This window comes from Podarcis erhardii (genome assembly GCF_964252035.2).
Source record: "Podarcis erhardii genome assembly, chromosome: 10".
Lineage (NCBI taxonomy): Eukaryota > Metazoa > Chordata > Lepidosauria > Squamata > Lacertidae > Podarcis > Podarcis erhardii.
In genome coordinates, this window is record NC_138500.1 from 69,560,536 (window position 1) to 69,573,958 (window position 13,423).

General features: G+C 43.0%; 1 protein-coding gene across 5 annotated transcripts in view; it reads left to right on the top strand.

The window, feature by feature from the left end:
• ATXN7L1 (ataxin 7 like 1) overlaps positions 1 to 13,423 on the top strand; it is a 77,565-nt gene continuing 64,142 nt past the window's right edge. For 2 of the 5 annotated variants that reach the window (XM_081878470.1, XM_081878471.1), the window contains exons 1-3: positions 1 to 179; positions 853 to 921; positions 3,105 to 3,167. In XM_081878470.1, the coding sequence (XP_081734596.1) occupies positions 65 to 179; positions 853 to 921; positions 3,105 to 3,167 (247 nt within the window). In that variant the 5' untranslated portion in view covers positions 1 to 64. The remainder of the gene's footprint in view (positions 180 to 852; positions 922 to 3,104; positions 3,168 to 13,423) is intronic. The other 3 variants (XM_081878469.1, XM_081878472.1, XM_081878473.1) reach the window with 3 other exon arrangements.

Below are 13,423 nucleotides of genomic sequence, written 5' to 3' on the forward strand. Positions count from 1 at the left end.
GACGGAGGAAGAGGAGGAGGAGGAAGACTCTTGCCGGAGGAGCGGCGGCGGCGGCGGCGGCGCCATGGCGGCCCTGGAGCGGCCCGTGCCCAGTCCCGAGGCGTTCCTGGGCCAGCCCTGGGCCGCCTGGGTCCGGGAGGCCGCCCTTCCGCACACGCATTGCGCCGCCCCCCCGCACAGTAAGGGCGCCCGCCGCACACAAGGATCGGGGCGGCGGGTGGGGTGGGGGGTCTCGCGGAGGCGCCCCTCTCCCCGGACACGCACATGCGGGGTGGATGCGAGCGAGGGAGGGAGGGAGGGAGGGAGCTTGCATGCATGCCCTGCCGCCTCTTCTCCCCCAGCACCCCGCCGACCCATTGCATTGCACTTGCCTTGCATTGCACAGACCCCCCCACGGCACTGGGGTTTGCTCCCGCCCCCGTCACCCAGTTGCATGGAGACCCACCCACCCAGCCACCCCCATCCATCCATCCATGCATGTGTGCGGGTGGTGCGCCGTGCCCGGCCGGTGCTGTCCTGCTGGGCAACTCCGGCTGCAGGAGAGGAGGAAGATGCTGTCTGGGTGGCTGGCTGTCAGAGGGACGGGGGGAGGGGCAGGAGAATGCCGTTGCATTTGGGGAGGGGGTTGGGGGGGGCGATCTGGGCCAGGGTGCTGCTGGGTGCGGAAGGATGCTTGTTGCCTGGTTGAAGGCTGCCCGGGGGTTTCTCCTGCCTGGCAGATGCAGCGATTGTTGCATCTTGCCTTTTTTTGCAGCCGCTGGCTAGCGGAGCACCCTTTAACTCTTCAGCGCTCTCCTCGGATATAGCGGCCTCTGCCTCTGCTCTCCCTTGACTTTTGCTTCTCTTCTGCAGGTATAGAGCTAGAAGATGCTGGAAAAGAGGGTGGAAAAAGCAGGGAGGTGATGAGGCTTAATAAAGAAGGTAAGGAAGGGGACAGGGGTCTGACCATATGTTATTGTACCTTGCTCTCTGCGTGGCTCTGGTTAGAGAGCTCAGGGTTTTTTTGTTTTTGTTTTACCAAGTATGGCCGGTGCTTCACAGCCATGTGGATCCTATTGAATCTAACCACAAATAAGGCTTACTGGGCCTATGTGTTGAGATAGTTCCATGTATGAATATTCAGTACTTGCATGGTTCTCTTCAGCTTTTGTTTTATAAGGAACTGGCTATCCCATTATTAATTTGAGACAGTGCTGTGTTTCAAATATGCAAGTAAGTACACACTTATATCTGCTCATCTGCGTCCAGGCTAGTCAGCGTTTCATATTCTTTTTACTAACTTATTCTGTAGCTGAAAAGGCAACAGCTGAATCAAGCAATCACATAGTTTTACTTTTAGTGTTGCTGAAAACAGTTCTGTCATAATAACCAGATGATGGATCAATATTCAACATAAGCTTTGGTTTTCGTGATGATAAAGCTGTTGGTGCACAGAGGTGCAGTGCGTAGTGAGTATTTAAGTTTTGGGCAACTTTTCAAACTAAATGAGCATTTTTGACATTTGTAAAGAAGCGTACATAAATTGTAATTCAGAGAATTGTTAATATGGCACCAGGTTTGTGAGCATGTGTGCAGCTTACGAGTGAGTGAAGTTGGCAAACAAGCCTATACTTTCTATCAAGGAAGTACTTATGACTGCAGACAGTTCCTATTGACAGATTTGTTTTGTAATGTGATCCATAGACTTATCAGCAAGCATTTGTCAGATTTTATGTACATTGAAGAAGCTGTGTGGGTTCATGATGGCATGAGCAAGGGTTTGACACACTCTTTTAGCAGAACTGAAACTAACTAGTGTGTATGTTGTAGAAAAACACTGTATTTTTGGAACTTGATAGGACAAGCTAATGGCTAGATCCTGTTAACTAATGTGCTGAGACAATACTTCATCAATATCAGGCATGTAGATTCCAGGACCATTGAAGGTGGATAGCTCATTCTGCCTTGCTGGTGCAGGTGCCGAACTCTGGCCCAAGCACAGAAGCAGGATGAGCCATGGGTTTCTCCTTTTCCACTCTGCTGAGCTGTGCAAGGGCTATTTTTTCCAGTGGGCATGAGTGAGAATAAGGTTAGTAGCTTTTTAAGCGGCACCTGTCAGCATATTCTTAAGTGTTTTTACTCAGAGGTAAAGCTATAAATCAAATTGTGTCTACTCAAAAGCAAGTCCTCTTGAATTTAGTGGGGCTTCCTGTCAGGTAAATGCAGGTAAGGATTATAATCTTAGTTCTGCTGATGGTGTCCATACGATGACATTCTAAGGGTACATTTCTATTAGCACTTAACTGGGAGTCAGCCCCATTAAATATTGTGAGGCTTACGTTCCCAGGCTTGCACACCGCATGCCGTTTATCTGCCCTGAAGCCAAGAACAGTGGTGTAACTCTATTACACCCTTTTGAGTTTTTGTGGTATTAAGAGGCTTTCGGAAGGGGCATCAATGCTCCACCAGCAGATTAGGATACATAATTATTTACCTTGAAAGAAAAATTCAACTCCAAGTATAGATACATCAGCTTCTAGTAAATCTTAACACAAGTCTAGGACCAATATTATTAATTATTTTCAGTATCACAAGCATACGTTTGGGGGATAGTTAGGGTTTTATAACATTTTGTAATTTTGCTGTTGCCAGGATATATCATAAATTCAAATTAATCCGCCTCCCAAATTATATCAGACTGAGCTGAAAATTCTCGTGATAACTGCCTCCAGATGTACCTCAGAAAATTCCGTTGTAGAACCGCCTGGTCCATAGGAGGACACTTAAACTGTAGTATAAACGTTGCAGGCTAAAAATGTTCTCCAATTTTTAAAATAGTGTTAAGTATGTCTCCTTATTCAAATCCTCACATATTTTAACTGAACTTACTTCCCAGGAAGTGTGCTGTGCGGTTGCTTTGAATTGCTTGATGACCCTGAATATGAAGATTAATGTAAAATTTTGATAACTGAGATAATACAGTAGAAGGGAAGACCGAGAACTTAGTGGATGAATGTATTTTGCACTAGTTTGTATATAGACAGGGTCATTGAGCTTGCCGCAGTTTCAGCTCCTGTATGACGTGGGTCTTTAAAAACAGTAGTGTTTTTTTATATTTGTTGTAGGGTTCATTCAAGATGCGCTACTTCCTGAAGCAGCTTTTCTGCATGAATCTAGTGAACTGAGAGGTACGCCCCAGGGATATTCTTTGACATTGCAAAAGCCCTTGGATCACATTCTGCTGTAATGGCTCCCCTAAAAATATTGTTGCTTCTGCGATGAAACTGGCCCCTCCATAGTTATTTCTTAGGGAGGTGGAAACTTTATGCTTTTAAAACACAGTACAATTACTACATTCAAATTAAACCATGTTATGATGTAAACATAACATATTAAAAGTTTACTTTTAGCTGTAGTATATTCCTAGCTTATTTTAGGCACCCCCTTTGTCGGGCCTAAACTGAAAAGTTTCCTTTCTCCACAATATAATCTGCTGCAACCTGTAGGCTCTTGTTTTCATTGTTTGTAACTGATGGCAGCTTTTTGAAAAGGTGGTGTGGTTTGCTTAAATGTTGATTGCACTTGATTTAGTACCTGAATAGTTTAGCCAAGGAATCTATGTGAGAATGAAAAGTGTTTGGCTGGCAAAGTTCTGTTGATGGGGTCCCTCCACACCAATGTTAAGCATTTATCCTGTGTGAGAGAGCAGAGTAATGCCATGTTTTCTGATATCACACTGTCATAGCTGTTGATGTACCTCATTGTTGGCATTTGCCTGCTAACGTAACATGCCTTCAGGCTGAGCCGTTGAATGGCGTGCACGAAGGTCCAGTTGTCAAAATGAGCTTTGGTTATACTTGTTGCTTGGTTGGAGAATAACTTTAATTAATAATCTACAGTATTGAATAAGTGAGGCTTTCAAATTGAGAACTACTCTTTGTACTCTCTGTGGTTTAGACCACAGCACCACCCACATCCCTTTTTGTACTCTCTTAACATCTCCCATTGTGGCACTAGGCTCTCTCGGCATCAGAAGGGTGGCAGAAGACTGCCTAGACAAAGCTAGAAATACTACTGGGATGGGTGGGCAACTTTGCTTGGCTATCTTGCAGTTTATCTAGCAGCTTACTGTAATATCAATTTCTGGGTCCCCAGAATCCCAGAACAGCACCAGTTGCTGTCCATTTGACATCTTGATCTTACAGTGATATTTAGCAGCTATAAAGTGCTTTTAGAGCACACTTCACGTCAATTCTTAGCAAACTGAGGATTTTATTTTATTATGGATCTTTTCGTATGGCAAGTGGTAGGATGCTGAGAAATACTGCCTTCACTTGAACTAGGGACCTACTGGCTTATATTCTTGGGATGCGTTCTGGTGCACATTTATTTGAACACAGTGGGATTTAATTATGAGTAAACATTCACAGGACTTCCTCGTTAGCTGTCTTTCATCATTAGCTATTTTGCACAGTCTGGGGAAACAACCCCATTTCGAAGGTGGCAGGGAGTACAGTGGTACCTTGGTTTATAACCATAATCTGTTCCGGAGGTCTGTTTGTAAACCAAAACAGTTTGTAACCCAAGGCGCACGTTCGCCAATGGGGCCTCCCAATTTTTTTTTTTGTAATCCAAAAAAATGGGTTGTAATCCAAAAAAAGTTTGCAAACAGGGACACACACTTCTGGGTTTGGCGTGTTTGTAATCCAAAATGTATGCAAACCAGACTGTTTGCAAAGCAAGGTACCACTATATTTTGTTTAGTCCCTTCTGCTCAGGAGCAGTGCTGTGCTGCCACTTAGTGAGGCAGGGTAAGGCAGGTGTGGGGGGTGAAACTGGGGCTCTGCGAGCACACTGGCAGAGCCAGTCCAGTACTCACACCTGTGCAGCCTCAACCTTGCAGCCATGCTGCCCCACCCCTGCCCTACTAAATGGTAGTGGTTATTCTGTTGGTTGGGAGGATCGTGGAATTATGCCTCCTGCTCTTGCTTCTGCTTGTACGATGATGTTATCTTTTTTATATATATAATAGATTTTATTAAAGTTTTAAAGGTTACAGAAAGAAAAGTAGAAAAAGTTAAACAAAGCACACACAAAAATACAAACAATAAAAAAAAACAAATCCAACCTTTACATAACTTTCTTTCCTTTGCTTATTTCCTTGACCTCCTCACACCTCCCTTTTTTGTATTCTAGTTCAATTAGATATTTCAGCAAATCCTTTCCATCTTTGTTTTTATCCTAAAAAATTATCTTGATATACTATAATTTTACATTCTCCTCTTTCACTAATTACCAATCCATTTTTACTTAATCCTTTATAACATTTCTGCTAAAACCACATAGCTTCATTCCAACATCCTTCTAACATTCCTTAATTTTACAATGTTTCTGTAGATAAACTTTAAATTTTTTCCAATCTTCTTCCACCGACTCTTCTCCCTGGTCTCGGATTCTGCCAGTCATTTCCGCCAGTTCCATGTAGTCCATCACCTTCATCTGCCATTCTTCCTGGGTGGGTAAATCTTGTGTCTTCCAATACTTTGCAATAAGTATTCTTGATGCTGTTGTGGCATACATAAAGAAAGTTCTATCCTTCTTTGACACCAATTGGCTGACCATGCCCAGGAGAAAGGCCTCTGGTTTCTTCAGAAAGGTATATTTAAATACCTTCTTCATTTCATTATAGATCATCTCCCAGAAAGTCTTAATCCTTGGGCATGTCCACCAAAGGTGAAAGAATGTACCTTCAGTCTCTTTGCATTTCCAACATTTATTTTCGGGCAAATGATAAATTTTTGCAAGCTTGACTGGTGTCATGTACCACCTATAGATCATTTTCATTATATTCTCTCTTAAGGCATTACATGCCGTAAACTTCATACCTGTGGTCCATAACTGTTCCCAGTCAGCCATCATAATATTATGTCCAACATCTTGTGCCCATTTAATCATAACCCATTTTACCGTTTCATCCTGAGTGCCCCATTTCAACAGCAAGTTATACATTCTTGACAAGTTCTTAGTTTTGGGATCTAACAGTTCTATTTCCAATTTTGATTTTTCCACCTGGAAGCCAATTTTCTTGTTCAAATTGTAAACCTCCATTATTTGGTAATAATGAAGCCAATCTCGCACTTTGTTTTTTAGTTTTTCAAAACTCTGCAATTTTAATCTATCTCCCTCTCGTTCCAAAATTTCCCAATATTTCGGCCATTTGGTGTACGCTCATGTTACCACACACCACAAGGGACACTGCCTGTCAGTCTTAGGGCTCAGAGTTCTGACTTGGTAGCAAATGTGTGAGGTCCATGGGGCTTGGCTGTCAGCACTGGCGGAGGAAGAGGAGTGCAGGGGGAGCAGTGCAATCCTGGTGGGGTGCCATTGTGGCTGCCCCCCCCCCCCCGTGCTGCTGCCGTGCTCCCCACAAGCGGCGTATCATGCCCCCGGGACTCACACCACACCCCCACAGGTGGTGCACCATGCTCCTGGGACGCACACCAGCCCCGCCCCACCTGCTCTTCCCCCCCGGTGCTGGAGCATGAAGCTCTGCCACTGGCTGTCAGTACAGTCTAGGGAGCAAGGATAGGCTGGTTTGGAGAAACTTTGATAAAACAGAGGCAGTGGATTGCGCAGTTCTGCTTTAGTAAAGAGTTGCTCTGATTAGAATTATACCGCATCAGGGTATATATAATAGTCCTTTCAAAATATTTATTTAAGACATTTACATACCACTTAGTTATTTGCATTTCTGAGTGGTGTATATAAAAACAATCCACGGAAAATGGAACAATAAAACAACACCCAAATTATCATAAAATGGAAGTAGTATCTTGACTGGGTGTTGTTGTTTTTTAAGCAGACCGTGTGCTTGAATATATTGTAAAAATATGTTGCTGCACAACATTGAAATGTATTTTAATAATTTAAATATTAAATGATTTTCTTGCATTAGAGAATCCAGAGCCTTGTTCTTTTGAGAAATAAAGCCTGGGGAGCAGAGACCTCATCCCAAGAGCACTGTGTGCTTAAGCCTCTTTGATACAAATGTAATCTGTGCACAGAATTTGCTTGTTTCGGTGTGATAGCATGCATTGCCCATGCAATCTCTTCAAACCACCCAGTGGTTGAAAAACAGTTTGTACAGAATCTGACTGGCTAATATGTGGAAATAACTGTGTGTGTGTGTAAGTGATCTACTCACATAAGCAGTGTCATGGTGGAGGAACTATGGCTCCTGAAAGATTACAGCAGCTACTTCATTGAAAAGCAACTCCCTGTTTCTTACGCATCTGCTCCTGGGCAGAAGCCACTATGTACCTTCTGTAAGTTCCACTTCCGATGTTAACACTATTCACATGAGTATGCCGCCTGCATGAGCAGCTTTTGCAGTCAGTTGCAATGCGGAAAAAAGTGATACTTGGCACGTATATAGCACTTTGAAATGTTCAAAATAGTACGAAGGGTCATTGGTTGGGAGAGCTTTGCATACAGTTGTTCACAGGTTTGTTCCCTGGCACCTTTAGGGTAGGCTGGGAGAGATCATGCTTTAAATCATGTCAGTGGTCCAGTTCACATGTACCACTAAGCCAAACCATGGCTAAGCATGAACATATGCTCTGAAGTTACAGTAAAAATTGCAGCTGCTTTGCTGCTCCCTTGTTGTCTTGTTACCTGGAGCTAAGCCATAGTTTGACTTAGCATTACATGCAAACTCAGCCATTGCAGATGGTACTGACCAAGAAGGCACAGTGATCTTTGTGTAAGGAAGCTTCCAGTGTTCTTGCAGTACAGGCAATCCTTGTTTGGTGAAAGTGTTCTGTTCCAGACCTCTGCACGTGTAAGTCCGCTCCATCCCTTTTCATGACGTCTTTATGATGTTTTGGGGCTACTTCCGAGTTCTGAGCTGTGCACATGTGTGTGATCATGCGTCATTCGGAGTTGCCTGTAATCCTTACAATGTTATCTTAGGTCACCTCCAGATGACCCTCTCATTGAACATTTAATACTGATTTGTTTGCACAAGGTTTGTGGGGAGGTTAGACAATGTTCTGTCAAGTAAGTGTTATCTTCCCACTTTCCAATTCTTTTTCCTGTCACTTTTCTTACAGCAAAAAGTCCAGTGAGGTGGTGGTGGCTACAGACGGATTTGTTCTGCAAGAACACTGAATCAACTTTAATCATGTAACCTGAATTTCTAGGTGTGATTGAATCCCACCTGAAAACGGCAGCAGTCTGGAAGCGCCCTTATAAATCATTATAATCATGTTAGGTCTGTCAGTATTATTCCTATATTTTAGATGATGGGGTGGAGGCTGAAAACGATGACTTGTTGTCTAGGGTTGCCTTCACAAGTTTCAGGAGTGGGCTCTGTCCCATCCCTTAGCCATTATGCCACATAACAGTGTGTGAATCAACTCTTACATTGTGGTGTTTTGCAGCGATACTTTTAATAAGTGCATATGGAGTAGATGCTTGTGGGTTGTTGTTGTTGTTTTTAGTTGTTAGGGGATTCGATCATGAATGAAAATAAATCTTTCTCACCTAGGTGATTCTTTGGAGTGAAGCTTACCAACATGAGGAAACCTTGCATATCCATCACAGTGTAAGGCAGGGTAGTGTTGATATGATTTAGGATTAGTGTTAGGGTTAGCTGTGCATTTGCTGTTTTTGTAGCACTTCACTTGAGAAATTCTTTTGACTCGGCACCGATATTGTTACTGAACCTCTGTGTCTGGAGTGGCAGGAACTGGCTCGTTGGCTTTGATGCTGTGAGTGGGGGAACCAAATAGGCATCTCCTGCTGGCTTCTTCAAGGCTGGAAGAGCTTGATTGATCTTTGTAAAACATCTTGAAAAAGAAGAAAGTAGTTCAGATCTGTGTTGGAGGGAAACTTCTAATGTATTTTTTCAGCATGTTGCATGTCATTTATTGGGGGACCTAGATCTCCCAAGATCAACCTAATATGCAAGTACACTGTGTGAATAAATTCTCATTATTTGAAGTTAGAGAGAGGCTGAGGCTATCTCCTTTCCCTAATAGTCTTGAGCAGAATAATTGCTCTTTGTCGTTCCTTTTTTCTTGAACAATACTATTTCATCTGCTACTTTAAGAAAATTTAGGTTTTCCCTGTTGCAGAGTATTGGTTGGTTTCCACATAGCGCAAATCATGGCTAAGTGTGAATGTGTGAGATTATTATAAAATAAAATATGCAAAAGAAATATTATTATAGCACCATGTAAGAGACCAGAACACTGATCTCCAGTGCAACAAATGCAAACTATAGATTACTCTGTAGTGACTCATTAAAATTTGGCATGTTAAAACTCAGGCTTCCCTATTACTTACTGTGTTCAGTATGCATCTGTTGAGATAGATGTTGCATAGTTGGCCAATGGGCAAGATAAAGGAAGACAGAAGGCAGGTGCCCTTTCCTAGGCCTTTGGTTGTAATTTCCATTCAGCAATGCAGGATGTGGGAGAGAGAATGGATGAATCCTCGTGCTTGCAGTAAAAAATTCTTATGCTTGAAGATAGAACCCTGAAAATTTCCAGAGAACATAGAGATATCCAGGACATGTTGAGCCTTTTAGGCACTTCTGTCTTACATTGTTAACTTGGAGCAAAACAAATTAGACTCTCACGTAAACAGCTAGTGTATCTTGACTCTCCTGTGCCATTTCTGCAGAAAAACCCATGGGTTCCCTCCCCACCCCAACTGAAGAACATGTAGCTTGTTCGGCAGACTTGAAACGTGTCCTTCTGAATGTGAAATTGTATTCTATAAAGCAGGAGTGGGAAACCTGTAGCCCTCCAAATGTTGTGTCCCCAACTCACATCACCCCCAGCCAGCATGGTCAATCAATTGGGATCATGGGAGTTGTAGTCCAGCAGTTGTAGTCCAGCAGGTTCACTATTGCTTATGGAAGACAAATGTGGAGAGAAATTCCATCAAATACAAATTCCGCCCGTACTAATTAAACCATTAGTAGTGTTGTTGTTGTTGTTGTTGTTGTTGTTGTTGTCGTCGTCAGTGAAGCCTAACATTTAGGTATGAAGGCACACTATTTGGAAGTTAGTGATAGATGGAGGAAAATATTTTTAAGGCTCCATACACATTGAACGCTGGTTCAGTTCACAAGCTTTTACTTCGTCCATCTTGAGCAAAACTTTAATAAGACAGAATATGTTGGATTCCTTTTACAGCGAGAAAATTCAGTTTATCTTCGTACGTTGCTGCCTTCCAGTGGAACTTATTTTAATTTGGTTTTTTATTGGACAAAATTCATTCCAGGTCTCACTTAGCTAGCGTATGATTGTTTTAAGGTTGATGATCACATAGTTGGAAATAGATTTCAGTGGAAGGACACAAAGCATGATGAAGCATTGCCCAATTGCCACAGAATAGCCTATCGGTTACTAAATGATTAGTACAATACACTGTACAATTCTGAAAGTAAAGTCTGAAATATTGCATGTAGCTACTGTTGGTTACTGCTATTCCTTGCAGCCTACACAGGTGTAATGGGGTGTTAGGAGAGGGGTAGTACCTCTGGTAGAGGACAGGTTGTGCTTCTTCTGGGGTATTTCAACCACCTTTGGTCCCTACCCTGCGCTCAGCTCTCACCTGTAGCTCCTAGAAGCTCATCATGCGGCAGCATTGTACCCTGGGAACAGCTTCTACTGGCTGGATAAACCAGATGAGGCTAGCTGATAGGTCTCAAACCCTCAGTGAGTTAGGGATTTGCCCTGCATGCGAAGTCACGCTCCGGTGGATCTCTTGGACGAGACCAGTAGTGGGTCCAACGGTCAAGGGGCTAGTTTCTATACGTGCTGTAGCAGGAAGTGAGGGGCAGATGTGGCTTGTCAACCTGGGAAGGTAGCCCATCTTGGAAAAGGAATGTCATCTGGGAACGCAACACATTCACTCTTGATTCTCTTGATTCTTTATAAGATGGGTGATGTCATGTCCAAATATGCTGCTGATGACCCAACTGTGTATCTCATGGCCTGACGTAATATCCCTGCATGGATACATTAATTTTCCTTGTACAAACTCGGCATGTGGAAGATAGAGGAAGTGATAATTGGGAGAGGGTGATGACACGAGCCTTTTCCTTCCCGCTTTGGTTCACAGTGGAGGCAGGAAATGGATAATTAATTTGGCCATATCTTTAATACAGAAGCTTGAATACATGAACTTTTTCTTCCCTTGGTACTGTTTGCATAAGCTTTACCCATATGTTTATCAGGCTGCCTCTGGCATAACTTTCCATGGCATAGACTGCTCTGGCACCTTGCTTTTTCAGTTACGTCTTATGTGGGCTTCCAGTAGCATTTGCTTATCACGCGCATCATGTTCTGGACCTATCTCCGTGGCTGCTTTTGCCCGCCTAGGCAACTCGGTGTAGCAATGGTAGTTGCTGTTTTCGTATGTGCTCTGGAAGCTCTAGCTGTTACAGTGACTGGACTGCTGGCAGTGTGTGGGCAGAAGGCTGACGGCATGTGGCACTTCTGCTAGAACATTTACATTGGCTGCCCATATGCTGCCAAGCCAGTTTCAGGTTATTCCTCGTCTTACAGAGGCCCAACTAGCTTCAGCCGGAACTTGGGCATTAACCTTTTAGCAGAGATTCAGCAAGCATCCCCACTTTTCACTTCCAGGCATCTCTTGAATAGGTTTCTGTGCCAATAGGCCTTTTGATTTTTGAATTTTATTGTTATTCATGTTTTTATACTGTATTTTATGCTGCTTTTATAATTGTTTTAAAGTGTTTTAAATTTGTTGTTAGCTGCCCTGAGCCTGGTTTTTGAACCAGGAAGGGCAGGGTATAAATAAAAAAATTATTATTTTTTATTATTATTATTATTACTAGCAGCGCTTTAATTAGCCAGTTACTTTAATTCACATTGTTTTTAATACTGTTTTATGTTTTATCATTGTTCCCTTCCCCAATATCTTACAGTATGGTGGCACATAAATACTTTTATAAATAGATAAATATATATGGCATTTCACAAAGAAGTTGACTCTAAGGGGGCTGCAAACTGACACAAAGGAAACGGGGGCGGGGAATCAAGTGGGAAAATAATACGGGATGAACTTCGCTTTTGCATGTTTCATCTTTTTTACAGTAGGGTTTTGAAACAAGGGGCATAAGTTGAGTTTGAAGTAAGTATGGGTGAGGTCTTAGAGGTGGTATTGAAGTTGATTCCAGGCTGTAAGCGTAGGAAAAGAAAAAGACCAGAGTCTGCATGAGCTGCTTGCAGAGTGGTGGACTGAATATAAAATAGCACAACTGTTTCAGGCCTCTGGAATGGGATAGTGTATTGTGTTCTACAGTTATCCCCTAGTATTTGTCTGGCTTCGATGCTGCTGGTTGTTTGGCGATCCTGAAATCACACCGTCCCTTGGTGTTTGACTCGCTTTGTTGTAGCGCAGAGGTGGCCTGGTGTCTATTATACTTTTTGCCCAGAAAAAATTACACACACACCCTTACAGAAAGTACCTTGGGTTACAGATGCTTCAGGTTACAGACGCTTCAGGTTACAGACTCTGCTAACCCAGAAATAGTACCTCGTGTTAAGAACTTTACCTCAGGATGAGAACAGAAATCGTGTGGCGGCAGCGGGAGGCTCCATTATCTAAAGTGGTACCTCAGGTTAAGAACAGTTTCAGGTTAAGAACGGACCTCCAGAACGAATTAAGTTCTTAACCCGAGGTACCACTGTACTTAAGGCTCATTTTTCTCAGTGCAGCTGTCATGTGAACCAGATCCTAGAATGTTTTGTTTCACGTTCCCACCAGACAACTCTTGACAACAGCTTGGCTGCAGCATGAAACCAAACTGTGTGGTAGGAGGCCATCGCTGTGGCAAGCTCACTGCTTGGAGCAACTGTGGCCCACAGAGGTTTCCTGAGTCCAGTCCTCACATGGCAGCTTTATCTTGTAAAACAGCCATAGCAGGCATGATGATTTTCATTTGTTTTAGCTATAATTGCATGGAAGGCTGCAGCACATGGGTTAAGTTTTAGTTTCTCTTTACAAATGGTTGCCTGAGGCAGAAAATTTGGAAATGTATTTGTGTTTGTCAGATGAGCTAAATAGGTAATGCTGATAGGGTAGCAGCTTAATTAGTAGAATCATAGAATTGTAAAGTTGGAAGGGACCCGAGGGTCATCTAGTCCAACCCCCTGCTATGAAGAAATCTTAACCAAAGCATCTGTGACAGATAGCCACCCAACCTCTGCTTAAAAAGCAATGAAAGAGAGTTTACCACCTTCCGATGGAGCCTGTTTCACTGTTGGAACGGGTATTACTGTTAGAAAGTTCCTCCCCATGTTTAGTCGGAATCTCCTTTCTTGTAGCTTGAATCCATTGATCCTACCCTCCAGAGCAGGAGAAAACAAGCTTGCTCTAGCTTTCATGTGATAGACCATCATAT